The sequence below is a fragment of the Phalaenopsis equestris genome, unplaced genomic scaffold (genome assembly GCF_001263595.1).
Source record: "Phalaenopsis equestris unplaced genomic scaffold, ASM126359v1 Scaffold000513, whole genome shotgun sequence".
In the NCBI taxonomy this organism is placed as follows: Eukaryota; Viridiplantae; Streptophyta; class Magnoliopsida; order Asparagales; family Orchidaceae; genus Phalaenopsis; species Phalaenopsis equestris.
The window spans coordinates 1,018,403-1,031,841 of NW_018164953.1; the positions used below are offsets into that span (position 1 = coordinate 1,018,403).

General features: G+C 36.0%; 1 protein-coding gene across 1 annotated transcript in view; it reads left to right on the plus strand.

The window, feature by feature from the left end:
- Positions 1-13,439, plus strand: part of LOC110028519 (magnesium transporter MRS2-I-like) — a 29,904-nt gene that overhangs the window by 13,587 nt on the left and 2,878 nt on the right. Inside the window, exons 8-9 of the mRNA XM_020730414.1 lie at positions 1,978-2,022; positions 2,114-2,143. Coding sequence (XP_020586073.1) covers positions 1,978-2,022; positions 2,114-2,143 — 75 coding nt within the window. The remainder of the gene's footprint in view (positions 1-1,977; positions 2,023-2,113; positions 2,144-13,439) is intronic.

Sequence of the window (13,439 nt, forward strand, 5' to 3'; positions counted from 1 at the left end):
CGGGCGAGTCAATTTAAGCCAAAATCGTGTGTGGTGCAGTGAGTGCATGAAAAAATGGCGTTCGCGAGTAATCGAGTCACAAAGGGTTCACCTAAGGCTGTTGATCCTATAGGAACTCAATTTCGGGCCCTCTACATGTTGGTCCTGAGCCCTTGCAACTAAAAGTTGAGTGCTTGGAACCACTCATGCGAGTTCTTCACAAAAATGAGTCAAGAAGTGGCTTGAAGTTCTACGGGAGGTGGGCTCCATTGCTAGTCCGCTAGGATGATCAACAAGAAACTCCTAAGGCTAGATTCTAGGTTCTAAGAGTAGAAGACTAAGACCTCACTAAAAATGAGGTCAACACTACTTTTCTATTATTTTTAGAAATGTGATGCAGGATCATTACAATCAGTTGAATCTCAGTAGTTAGAATCTTCTCCATCTTGTTTTTTCCCACACGCCCATTTATTATTGCATATGTTTTAATTATATATTAAAGGCACATACTTTTTGTCAAATACTTTTAGCCTGCTCAGGATCCTACTTTCTGTTTTGGGTAATGTGATTGAATGGATTTGAAATATTGAGATTTTCTTCACTCTCCCGGTATCTCTTATTCTATCTCTCGTATCTCTTGTTCTCTCTCTCTCTCTCTCTCTCTCTCTCTCTCTCTCTCTCTCTCTCTCTCTCTCTCTCTCTCTCTCTCTCTCTCTCTCTCTCTCTCTCTCTCTCTCTCTCTCTCTCTCTCTCTCTGGTTCTCTGTTATCAGCACCCTTTCATCACCTCTCTAACCTCCGTTGTGCGGCGCTGTATCATTGGGTGCTTTTTCCAAGTTACTTGAATCAGCCCAACAGAAGCGTGATTATATAATGCAGAGAAATAATGTAGCTATTCTAACGTCCATAAATATCAAGTTCCCAGTCTCTGGAGAACTAGATTTTTCTCTCCTTGCACAACGGCCGCGTGACGTTCTCTGGAACACTAATTTTTATTCCTTTCACAATTGCCACATAATACGAGTGACATCTTTTAATGAACCTTTGTATAGTTATAAATTTGAAGCTTGCAAGCTCTCCACAGTACCAAATATTGTTAGCTCATTATGTTCCTTTTTTACTCTCTTAAACCTCATGAGAACTTTCTATCAAAAGATGATCCAAATTTCCTTTGGAATGCAGCTATTACAGCCATTTATAGTTTTTGAGAATATTTGTAATATTGCTCTAGTAGGCAGAATTACTTGAACTTTGGGCAAGTATCTTAATTCACTAAATATCTGGATCATCATAGTTGTGTCATCAACCCGGCAATACCTGCTTGTTTTTACCTGATCATAGCTTCCACTTCTCAAAGCGCCCGCCTTCTTTCTGTTTTTAAGGACTGGATTTTCTTCCCCCATTTAGTCAGCTTTACAGTCGTAAATTTCAAGAGTAGAGTGAAGTTTCCGCTTTTGATTTGTTGTATATAATGATGCAAGTGAGCATTAGAATTTTATTCCTATCAATGTACGGTGGCTAACTAAAGAATGTGATTTTTGATAGACCGCACATTTCTGAGCATCTATGAAAGGTTCTTTGACAATCATGGTCCCGTAATGCTAACTATTACCTTGTCGTTGCAGTCCGGGTTTAGGCTTAAAATTCATACTTAGCTGAGCGTGCCTGATTCAATAGATTTCCAGGGTGCAGAGTCAGTTCCATTGCTAGCATTGCTTAGTCTTCAATACACATTTTGGAACCAAAGTCAAGATTGGCAAGGAAATTATACATACAATCACAATCAGAACATGAAGTTTTATGTATCTATAAAAACTTAATAGAAATTTTATTTATTTAGTTATTTTTTAGTAGCGGATTGAATGGTTATTCATAATGGCACTTCAGGCTTGTAACTGGATATTTGTTGTCTTTCGGCTTCATGACTATTGAGCCTCTTTTATAATTTTCTTCCATCATTAATAATATCCTGTTCTTATAATATCAAAATTTTATGCAGCTCCGTGAGTACATTGATGATACAGAGGACTACATAAACATTCAAGTAACTTTCAAACACTTTATTCTCATGAATTGAAGAATATGAATGTGCTGATATTTACTCTTAACCATCCATATCCATTTCCATTTTGCAGCTTGATAACCATCGCAATCAATTGATTCAGGTGATTTCTTATTTTCCTTTCCCAAGACTTCAGCAGTTAGGGTAACACCAACATTGTACTTTTCAGTCACCACAGCACATCTAACTTCACTTGCATTGCATATAAAACCATGTTAGCTTTAGCATATAAATGAATTCCAGCAAAATTGAGATCTATCAAATCTATGCCAATGCCTCTTAGATTTGTACAGAATCTTGAAAATTGAATATTCTTTTATTATCAAAGAGTGGAGAAAATTTAGGTATTTGTTGTAAGGGAGGGAGGTGGCAAAATACATAATTTAAAAATATCACGAATTTGGAAAAAAAATACAGTTCAATGATTAATGGATTTATATGGTTTGTTTTAAGCTAAGCTGAATTCCACGTGCACGCACCCTAGAGAGAGAGAGAGAGAGATCTGATCCACTAAAAATACAGAAGCCACAAACATAAAGTATAAAATAATGAATTCTTAACAACTCTTTTTTTTTATCCCAATTACTGCAACTAAAAAGAAGCCCAAAAGGAACTTATAAGTATAAGCTGATTATTTATCACTAAATGCAAATCACTGGGAACAAAATTCGTCAAAACATTTGCTGATGTTGCGCTCTAATGTTATAAACCTATAGTCATCTCGAGAGAGAGAAACCAAATATAGAGATTTACTTCTCCAAGCGCATATGAAATCCTGTCCAAGAGGATCTGTAAGCCTCCAAAGCACGGCTTAAGAAACCCTAGATGAGAGTCATCTTTTTATACCAGCCAATCTCTCTTGTACACAAATTGAGATAGAAAGATGTCAGGGATTACACGTGTTTGTGATCTCCAGCGAATATCATAATATCATGGCACGAGATCGGCTGCGCAATGAAAATTAGAGCTATCCACTCACTTCCTAAAGTTCACCGTTCATCCTTTACCATAATATGTTTCAGAATATTTTTGGTAGTCAAGAAGTAACTCTTTTCTAGTTTTACGAGATGCAATGCTCTGACATGCATATTTATCATTTATTGGTTGTTTCTGTAGAGACTTCAGTTAAGCATAACTAGATCATAAAAGGAATCTTGGTTCTAAACACCTCAATTTCAAAATTTATGGCGATCGATTTCCAAAATCTTGCTCTTGTATATCAGCATTTTTGCAGCAAGGGCACCAAATGTGATGTGGAAGCATCGTCGTGATTGAGATCAATGTGCTACAAAGTAAAAACATAAAGAGATGTAGGGCAAAAAACAAATGAGATGTGATTCAACTTCAATTAAGTCTGGCTATAGGAGCGGGGGAGAGAGAATCAATCACAACAACAATAATAACAAGCCTTTATCCCACTAAGTGGGGGTTGGCTGTTAAGGACGGAGCCCAGTTCGCGACCCTGCTCCCGCTCTAGCTCCTTTCCCGTTTCGCGAATCGGCGCCATCACTCCCTCTGTCGTGAAACGTTGCGACTTCCGCCTCCCGCTCCCGTTTAATTGTTCCCTCCATCGGCCTCCTCTCGTGATAAAAGGTGTCGGGCGGCTCTCCTTCAGATTTGACACGGCCTTTTTGTGTTCATCGACAGTTTTACTTCCACGGGACAGAGGAAGAGAAATGCAAGCAGTAATTTCTTGCGCTAGAAGAAAGAAGAAAAAGAAGATTGTTTTCCCTTGGCTTCTTCTTGGTGGCTTGTGGCAGAAGAGAAGTTAGGTTTATTTTTCTTGTAAGTTCATCTTTTTCGGTGTATCTCGGTGGAGAGAGAGAAGAAGAGAGAGCAAGGAAGTGAGAGATCCCTCTTATAAGTCGAGACGATCGACTGGTATATATTCCTCAAGTATTAAAATTCTCTGCAACTTCGTGGACGTAAGCAATTTGCCAAATCACGTAAATTTGTGTGTTCCGTTGTGTTACTGTTTTCTGGTGTGAATTTCCTCATTCCATATTTCACTTCGTCGATCGTTCTATTTTAATATACTACAACAACTGGTATCAGAGCTTATGGTTTTGGATCTGAGGATTGACGATGACTGCAGATGAAATGAAGGTTTCAAGGATTGAGAAATTTGATGGCACAAATTTTGGTTATTAAAGAATGTAGATAGAGGATTACCTCTATAGGAAGAAACTCCATCTTCCGTTATTGAGGAAAAGACCTGAAATGATGGATGAGGCTGAATGAGGCTGAATGATGAAATTTGTTGGATCGACAAGTTCTTGGGGTTATTCGATTGACCCTATCTTGGTCCGTTGCACACGTCGTCAATGAAAAGACGACTGCAGATCTCATGTCAGCCTTATCAGGTATATATGAAAAGTCGTCGGCTAATAACAAAGTATATATGATGAAAAAGTTATTCAATTTGAAAATGACGAAAGGTGTTTCTATTGCTTAACACCTGAATAATTTCAATACTATCATAAATCAATTTTCGTCTATTGCAATTGATTTTGATGATAAAATACGTGCGCTGATATTGTTGGCATCATTGTCAAATAGTTGGGAAGCCATGAGGATGAAAGTTAAGTTAGCAATTCTGCAGGTTAAATCTAAACTGAAATGTGATGATATTTGTGATTTGATTTTGACTGAGGAGATGCACTGAGGAGGTTCTAGCGAGATCTCAGGTACGAGTTCGACACTGAATGTTGATTTCAGAGGGAGATCACAGGACAGGAACTCAAATCGAGGGAGATCAAAATCAAAGTCTAGTCAGCAGACAACGTGCTGGAATTATGGCAAGGCTGGCCACATAAAGAGAAATTGCATAAATCCTAAGAAGATGGAGAATAATAACGCAAATGTGGTATTTGAAGAAGTACATGATGCACTACTGCTGACAGTTCATAGTTCTGTTGATAACTGGATATTGGATTCAGGGGCTTCTTTCCATACTTCTTTTCAGGGGCTTCTTTCCATACAACATTCCATCGGGAATTGATGCAAAATTATGTTGCAAGTGACTATGGGAAAGCATATATAACAGATGGAGAAGCGTTGAATGTGGTAGAGAGTAAGTCCGGGGAACCCATTCCTATTGTTCTACAGACAGATGGTGGAGAAGCACATAGCTATGAAGAAATCTTACAAGATGAAAATTCGAGTAAGTGGGAGCTGACAGAACTTCTACCAGGGAAGAAGACATTACAAAACAAGTGGGTGTACCAGATGAAGACTGAGCATGATGGCAGTAAGAGGTACAAGGCTAGACTTGTTGGAAAAGGCCTTCAGCAGAGGCGGGATATTGCCCATGCAGTGGGAGTTATAAGCAGCTACAAGAGTAACCCACGGGACAGAGGAATAGAGGTGCAGACAGTAGTTTCTTGCGACAAAAGAAAGAAGAAGAAGAATATTGTTCTCCCTTGACTTCTTTTTAGTGGCTTGTGGTAGAAGATAAATTGAGTTTATTTCTCTTATAAGTTTATCTTCTTCGTTGTATCTCGGAGTAAAAAAAGAAGAAGAGAGAGTAAAGAAGTGAGAGATCCGTCTTGTAAGTCGAGCGATCGACTGGCGTATATTCCTCAAGTAGTAAAATCATCTGCAACTCTGTAGACGTAGGCAATTTGCCGAACCACGTAAATCTGTGTTCCGCTGTGTTACTGTTTTCTAGTGTGAATTTTCTCGTTCTATTCTTCGCTTCGTCAATCGTTCTATTTCAATATACCACAACATCAGCTCATGAATCCTTTCTGTCCTATTGAATGTCATATTTTAATTTAATTCTAATAAATTAATATCATTTTTTTATAAAGCATGCCTAAGTCTTTGTATGTCTACCTCTACATGTCATAACATAAGCCAAATTTAAAATTTCTACTTTAATAATTGGATCATTAGATGGTCGATGTTTAAGGTTGTATGGCAACGAATGAGCTTTAACTTAAGTGGATTTGTTAAATTATGTGAATCCAAATTTAGCAAATCTGGGTGGTTGAATCCCAAAAAGTGTTTAACATGAGCTTTAGTAAATCTAGTTAAATTCTAAGAAACTAATTGGTAACTTATGTAAGGATTTTGTCTATTACTAAAAACTCAGTTAAATTTATGATAAAAATTTATTCTTAAATTTAGTTAAATTAATTTTATATTTAATTTACAATTATGCTAATTAATAATCAATTATTCACTAAACAATTAATTATTAATAAAAATTTTATCAAACTAATTATTTATTAAGCAAGATTTTAGCATTTGTAAATTAATAATTAAGTAATTATTAATTATATTAATAAATAATTACTTTTACAATTTTTTAAATAAATAAAAATTAATATGCATATTATTATTATTAATTAATTATTAAATAATTATATCCACATTTTCTAAAAATAATCAACTTAATAATATATTAATTAGTTATTAATCAATTAAATTAATAAAATTAACTTAAATAAAATTAAATTAATACCAGAAACCTATTTATTTGCGGGTCCCTTCAGATCTGCCCGAAACCATCGCCTACATTGCTGCCCTTCTCACGGTCCCTTACTATCTGCCCGAAACCCTTGCTCATGTCCCTACCCTTCTTCCTATTTTGCCCAAATCCATCGCCTTCATGATAGAACCCTCGCGATACAATCGCATTTAAAGCTAACTGGGAAGGCAACGATGGGATCGAAGCGTACATATACCACCAAAACTCCATCTTTTTCCTCATTCTGCTCCACTCCTACCCAAAACCATCGAGGAAAATAAGCCTGTTCTTGCCATTCTTTCTCTTTGATCTTCCCGGATTTGCTAAATAAGCCAATTCACGAGATTTAGTAAATCAAGGATTTACGGTCGAAATCCATGAAATTTGGATTTATCAAAGTTGCGGCTTTATTTTATCCAAACTAACCTTTTGGCAAGATTTATTCTTCTCTTTGATCTCCCCTTTGATCTTCCCGGATTTACTAGATACGCCAATTCACGAGATTCAGTAAATCAGGGATTTACGATCGAAATCCATGAAATTTAGATTTATCAAAGTTGCGGCTTTATTTTATCCAAACTAACCGTCTGGCACGATTTATCCCTAATCCAAATTAATTCCTAGTCTAAATTCATTGACAGACAACCCATTAGTGAGACCAAATCATCTAAGTCGTTTCTCTCTATTCTCGTCTGCCACTCGAGCAACTCCAACCCTTTAACAATATATTCATTTCGCATTTTGTCTCTAGGTGTAAAGCCACTCATTCACTTGAGCATTCTCATTTCAGCAACAACAACCACAACAAGCCTTTATCTCATTAAGTGGAGTCGGCTACATGAATCCTTTCCTCCATTACGTCCTATTGAGTGTCATATTCTCATCTCAGCAACACTCAATTTTATGCTTCCCTATTACAAGCCAATATTCTGCATCATAAAGTATTGCAAGCCTCACCACCATCTTATAAAATTTTCCTTTAAGTCTGAGCGAAACTATTCAATCACACAATAGGCCCGATGCATTCTCCACTTCAACCATCCAACTTGAATTCTACTAATAACATTCTCATTTATATCACTGTCATTTTGAACAATAAACCCGAGATATCTAAAATGTTCACTTCTTTCATTGACTTAATCACCCATTGTTATAACCACGACACTAGATTTACCTATACTAAAATTACATTCAATGTATTCATTTTTAGATCTGCTCAAATGAAAGCCTCTAGACTCTACTATTGACCTTCATAATTCAAGTTTTTCCTGAACTATCTTAGTCTTATCTACAAGAAGGATATCATCAGCGAAAAACATACAAGTGATACCGAAATTAACTCAAACCGCAATAGAGAAAGCAAGTATTATTACTTAAAAGTAAATAGGATTACAATCAAACACACTTGAAAGGAAAAATACAACACACGTGACATACAAACTCACGTTAGGGTTGATCCCGGATGAAGGTGCTGAAATTTAGGTCCGGCGAGGTGGCAGCAAGATAGCGATTATGGGTGGTTGGAATAGCAGGGCAGCCAGGCGCGGCAGCCCAAACAACAGCACTTGGCTGTTTGGGGCGGTTGAACAACAGGAAAGGAGCAAGGTGCGGCAATGACAACAAGCTGGAATGATGGGAAACAGCTGGCCGGTTGTCTGGAACAGCAGAAAACAACTCAGACGACTGTTTCTGGGCGGTGATAGTGAGCTAGACGACGGAGGCAGCGGCAATGAATGTGTGGGACTGCAGGACAGCCAAAGGGGACTGTCCAGGGATTGCGGCAGCGAGAAAGATAACTGGACGGCGAGGAACTATATGAAAACAACAACAGGATTGTTGTCGGGGCTACAACAGGGAGGGTGTGATAAGCGAGAGGGATGTGGGAAGGGGTAGGGAAGATAATCACCACCTGGAAATTAAGATATAACTGAAACACCTTTTGAAACCATAGTATATAGTTCTCGAAGGGAAGAAGAGACATCGACAGCTGTCCCGATACAAAATTCACTTAAAAACTAATCCTAAAACATCAGGAATATAAATATATAATAATAGGATAGTGATGAGTGACCAAGTAGACCGGCAAGCTCCTCGATTGAAAACCTTGATCGGTTCGGTCCAAGCATGAAAACGACGCCAGTCTAGTTTGTTTCCTGTATGCGGGATCTCAGAAGAAAGGGGGATGGGGGGGGGGGTGCGGGGGTCTCCTGATAGCTCGTGCATCTCCAAGGTACATCCTCCTATAAATGGCTATTAAGAGCACCCATAATTATAGCAGAAAGATATGGGCTTAAAGCCGATCTCTGATGTAATCAAGCTTAAATAGGAAAATGCTTGGTCGATCTTTCTTGTGTTTGAACAGAAATAATAACTCTAGTATACATATCTTTAATGAATTGAAATAAGAAATTTAAACATTTTTCTTTTTTTGAACTCTCATGAGTACTTCATTTGGAATCTTGTCATAAGTTTTTTTTTCTAAATTAACAAAAATCCTATGTACATACTCCTTACTCTCTCTATACTTCTTCATCAAACCTCTCAATAAATGTAAAGCTTTCATGGTAGACTTGTCCGACATGAATCCAAGCTGATTAAGTAATAAAAAATATAGATGTTGTGATTATGATATATAAATCAAAAATATTGATAACCCTTTTCACTAAAATTAAGTAGAATCACGCACAAAGTAGAAGTTCCACAATTAATCTCACACACAAAATTACGTCAAATGAAGCATTTTCCGAACAAGCATTATTGGAATCCTCAATAACCGCCAATGAAACTCTATTATTCGAGGCAATATGTCAATGGAGAACAAAAAGAACTCAATAAAAAAGAATTCAATAAAAAGTACTAGATGTGGAGAGGGTATATTGTTAAAGCCTCCAACGATAGTTCTGGCTAAACAAACTCTAAGTGAACATTTTTCTTTTAGACAAGTTGAATCCCTTTAAAAAGAAACAATGAATACATGAATTGAATGCCAGTTGAGAGCACCTGATAGTGGCTATTTTTTTCACACATAAAACTAGCGACGTTTGTATTTTTGAAGTAAGATGTCATAATCTCAGTCCTAATCCCCTTTAAAGAGTTAAAGAGGTGTTGTGAGTTGATTTAATTGGAAGGCTACTTCATATATGGTAGGGAATTTTCTTTTGTGGAGAGCAAAGACACTGGACTCGTTATAACGCATCCTTGAAGTATAAATCTCTCAAGTCAATATTATTTATACCATGTTAGGGGGTAGTCTAGAATGAATAGTGATATTGGCCCTAAGACCTTTTATAATGTAAAATCGAATATTTAACTCATTGAAACAGGTCATACAATTAGCAACTAATATAGAACCTTTTTTAAGTGTTGTCAGCTTAACCAAAAATTAATCATGAAGCTTAGCCAAAAGTTAATCACGAATAGCTAAACATAAATATGTTTGGTTGAGGGCATGTTTGGTTCCATGTTTCTGCTGTAAAGTAAATCACATGCAATTTTTTAAAACAAAAAAATCGGGTGTTTTGGGTGAATGAAAAAGAAGTGCATAAAATTTTGGTGAATTTGGAATTTATCATGCAGTTCAAAACTGATGTTTTCCGAATTCGTTAGATTTGATGGATTTTCACATACATTGTAAACTGCAGCCTGCCACCCTCTGCCTCCGGTCGCCGCCTACCACCGCCATCACGAGCATATTTTAAATTTATTTTATTTTCTTCGAACCAAATAAAAAATATAATCTCCTACATTTATTTTACACCAAAATGGAACAACATAAAAGTATTTCAAATACATTATTTTTCAATTATATTGTATTCCTTTTATAATAGATTCTTTTTTCATGAAACCGTATAGTCCCTAAGTAAGTAAATTTTGTCATAGACCTAATTGATAACTGTCCATATCTTTGGAATTATAACTCCATATTGAGTCAGTATGCCTTGGCTTGCCCAATTAGTTTATATTGACAAATCGAACTTGTTGGTCCTTGGATAAACCTCCGGTCAATACTAAACCTTGTGCATGGGCCAATTACAAAACACATTTTGTTTTGATGGTTATCGAAAGTTGGAAATTGAACTTTGACCTTTGTGGTGATGACACCATTTGGGCCACATTTAATATGCCACGGGGCAGCATAGAGCTGATGAAAACCTCTTTGAAGCTCCACATAGTGATGAGGATAAGCTCTAGGGGAAGTGGTTGTGGTTGGTATTCATCATTTTTATCATAGTTTTTTCCAGTTTGACGACAGTTCTAAATGGAATTCCTTTCATCTCAATGCAATTATCCATAGGGAAAGGGAAAACTTAATTTCCTTATTGTGGAATAGGTGGCGGTAAATTTGCACCAAGAGTGAAATCATCGTCATTATCAATGTGATTTGGTTGCTCTGGATTTGAATCTTGGTTTTGGGGCCTAAATTTCTGCAGATTGCTATTTTCAGTCAGATCATTCTTAGCAGGCAAATCATTTTATGTTGTTTCTTGTTGAAGGGACGGATAAAGGATTTTATCAAGCTACTGATCAACAAGACAACCCCAATAAAGATGTCCATTGCTGGTGATCATTCTGAAATTTTTTCGTTTTGTTAAATGCAAAAAAAAATTATAATATAATGCAAATGGCTTGAAAAGATGAGCTAAAACAATGCAAGGATCAACTTGTTTTAATACTAAAAATGATTTAAAATGCCAATTACTGAGGTTATGATCTTCAATAAAAAATCAAAATTAAAATAAATTATAGGAAATAGTTTTTAGTAAATTTCGTGGGATTTTGAAGAAGTCGAGGAAAAAGATTTAAGTTTAAGTAGATTGGTCATGAACTAGCACAGGTTCAAAGTCAAAAAAGACTAGTGTTAAAAATGAGTAATAACAATTGAAAAGATCACAATGTAAGCAAATTAATGCAAAAATAAGCTATTGTAAAGACAGTATAATTCAGATGAAAGTTTCGACAAAATTTAAGCTATTATAGGAGAATATTATGTAGATAGAGAAACAAAAAAGTGTGTAAAACGGAAATCAACTAGAATTTTTGATAGCCGGAATACTTTGTGATATGCAATCAATTCTTCCTTTAAACTTCAATCTTCTTAAGCATGGTAAATCTTCTAGGGGTGAACAATAAAAAAGGTCCTTAGAAAGAGAGCGTGCAAGAAAAAAAAATGGAACAAGAATCTTCCATTAAAATTTAATAATCAAAATACAAGTGTTGGAGAGAGATTGGATGTAATCTCCATAAAACCAACTGCCATCTAACTTAAATCAATGCAGCAGGTGAAGGGATGGCAGACCGGTGTAAAAGAGATGGTGGACAATGTGAATGAGTAAATAGAGAGGAAGTTTCTAGTAAAAATAACAATGAAAACCAACTTCTAAAAGAGAAAAAATAAATAAGAGGGGAAGAGGAAATAATTGAAAACCAAATTGAATTAAAAACCAAAGGGGAAAGCTGTGGTGTGCTAACGTGTGCGTACATGCATGAAGGAAGTTAGATGCACAATAACCCATAATGGCACTAATTCAATGTGACTCAATAACACGGCTATACTCAAATACAAGTAAACAAATGAAAATATGTCACCAATTGATTCATAATTATGACTCCTAAGTACAGCATGATGGGTTCTAATTGCAACAAGATATCTTAACTAGCATCAATAAACCCTAAACATCATCGATGAAGATGGCTCTGATCAAAATGCTCTACATGGCAAAAGAAGTCCGATAGATCCTTCTTTATGTTGCTTCTCAATGTTATAATTCTGCAATCGAGATGTCCATAGAGAAATCAAATAGAGAATTCTTCTCCAAATGCTCATGAAATCCTAGTCCTAGAGGATATGTAGTGGAAGCCTCCAAAGTATGGTTTGATAGACCCTAGAAGAGATTGTTTATGTAGCCTCCAGTCTACCCTGCATGCAAACCAAGAAGGAATGAAGTTGCATGCATATCAAGTATGTAGTGGCAATCTCGATTGTCCAATGATGTTAAGTGTTTGGGATCCTTCAGTAATATTAAGTTAAACTTACAATACTAGTGAGAGTAGAGACTGTAGTAAAACACTATTCTTTCTTTCGACATTAGTTCTTTGAAAGTTTTTAATGCATTTGCTCACCTTCTTCATCTTTAATTTAAATGTAACTTGACCTCGAGGAAATATTTAAATTTTGAAATGATACTGATAATCTCCAAGCTAATTACACATTAACCCAAAGGTTGTCTACCATCTTGCCACATGTAAAAGCTTCTGGCCTACAAATTTGTGTTGTCCTTCGGCTACCTGATATCACCCGCCATACGTGATTGTGGAAATGAGGTTGATTATTTGAATTGGTAAAAATTTAGATATTATTGTCAAGATTCTGAATTTAAATCTTATTCACATCAAATTAGTCTTTCACTACAACAACAACAACAAAGACTGAATCTTGACAATAATATCTAAATGAAAATATGACTTATTTAGTGTCATATTTAATTTGGATTAAAGCTTTGTTGTTGTAGTAAAAGACTGAATCTTGACAATAATATCTAAATGAAAATATGACACAATGGAGAAAAAGACTGAATCCTTTTTCTCCATTGTGTCCTATTTAGTGTCATATTTTCATTTAGTTCTAGTAAATTAAGATCATTTTTAATACAATAAGCCCAAGTTTTCCTAGGTCTACCTCTGCCTTTCTTAACACAAGTCGAATCTAAAACATCTATTCTCCTAATCGGATCATCAGATGGTCGACATTTAATGTGACCAAACCATTTAAGACGACTTTCTCTAATTTTGTTCGTCACAGGAGCTACAGCAACCCTCTCACGAATATATTCATTTCGCATTTTGTCTCTAAGTGCAAAGTCACTCATCCACCTAATCATTCTCATCTCGGCAACACTTAACTTATTATTATGCTTCTCTTTTAAAG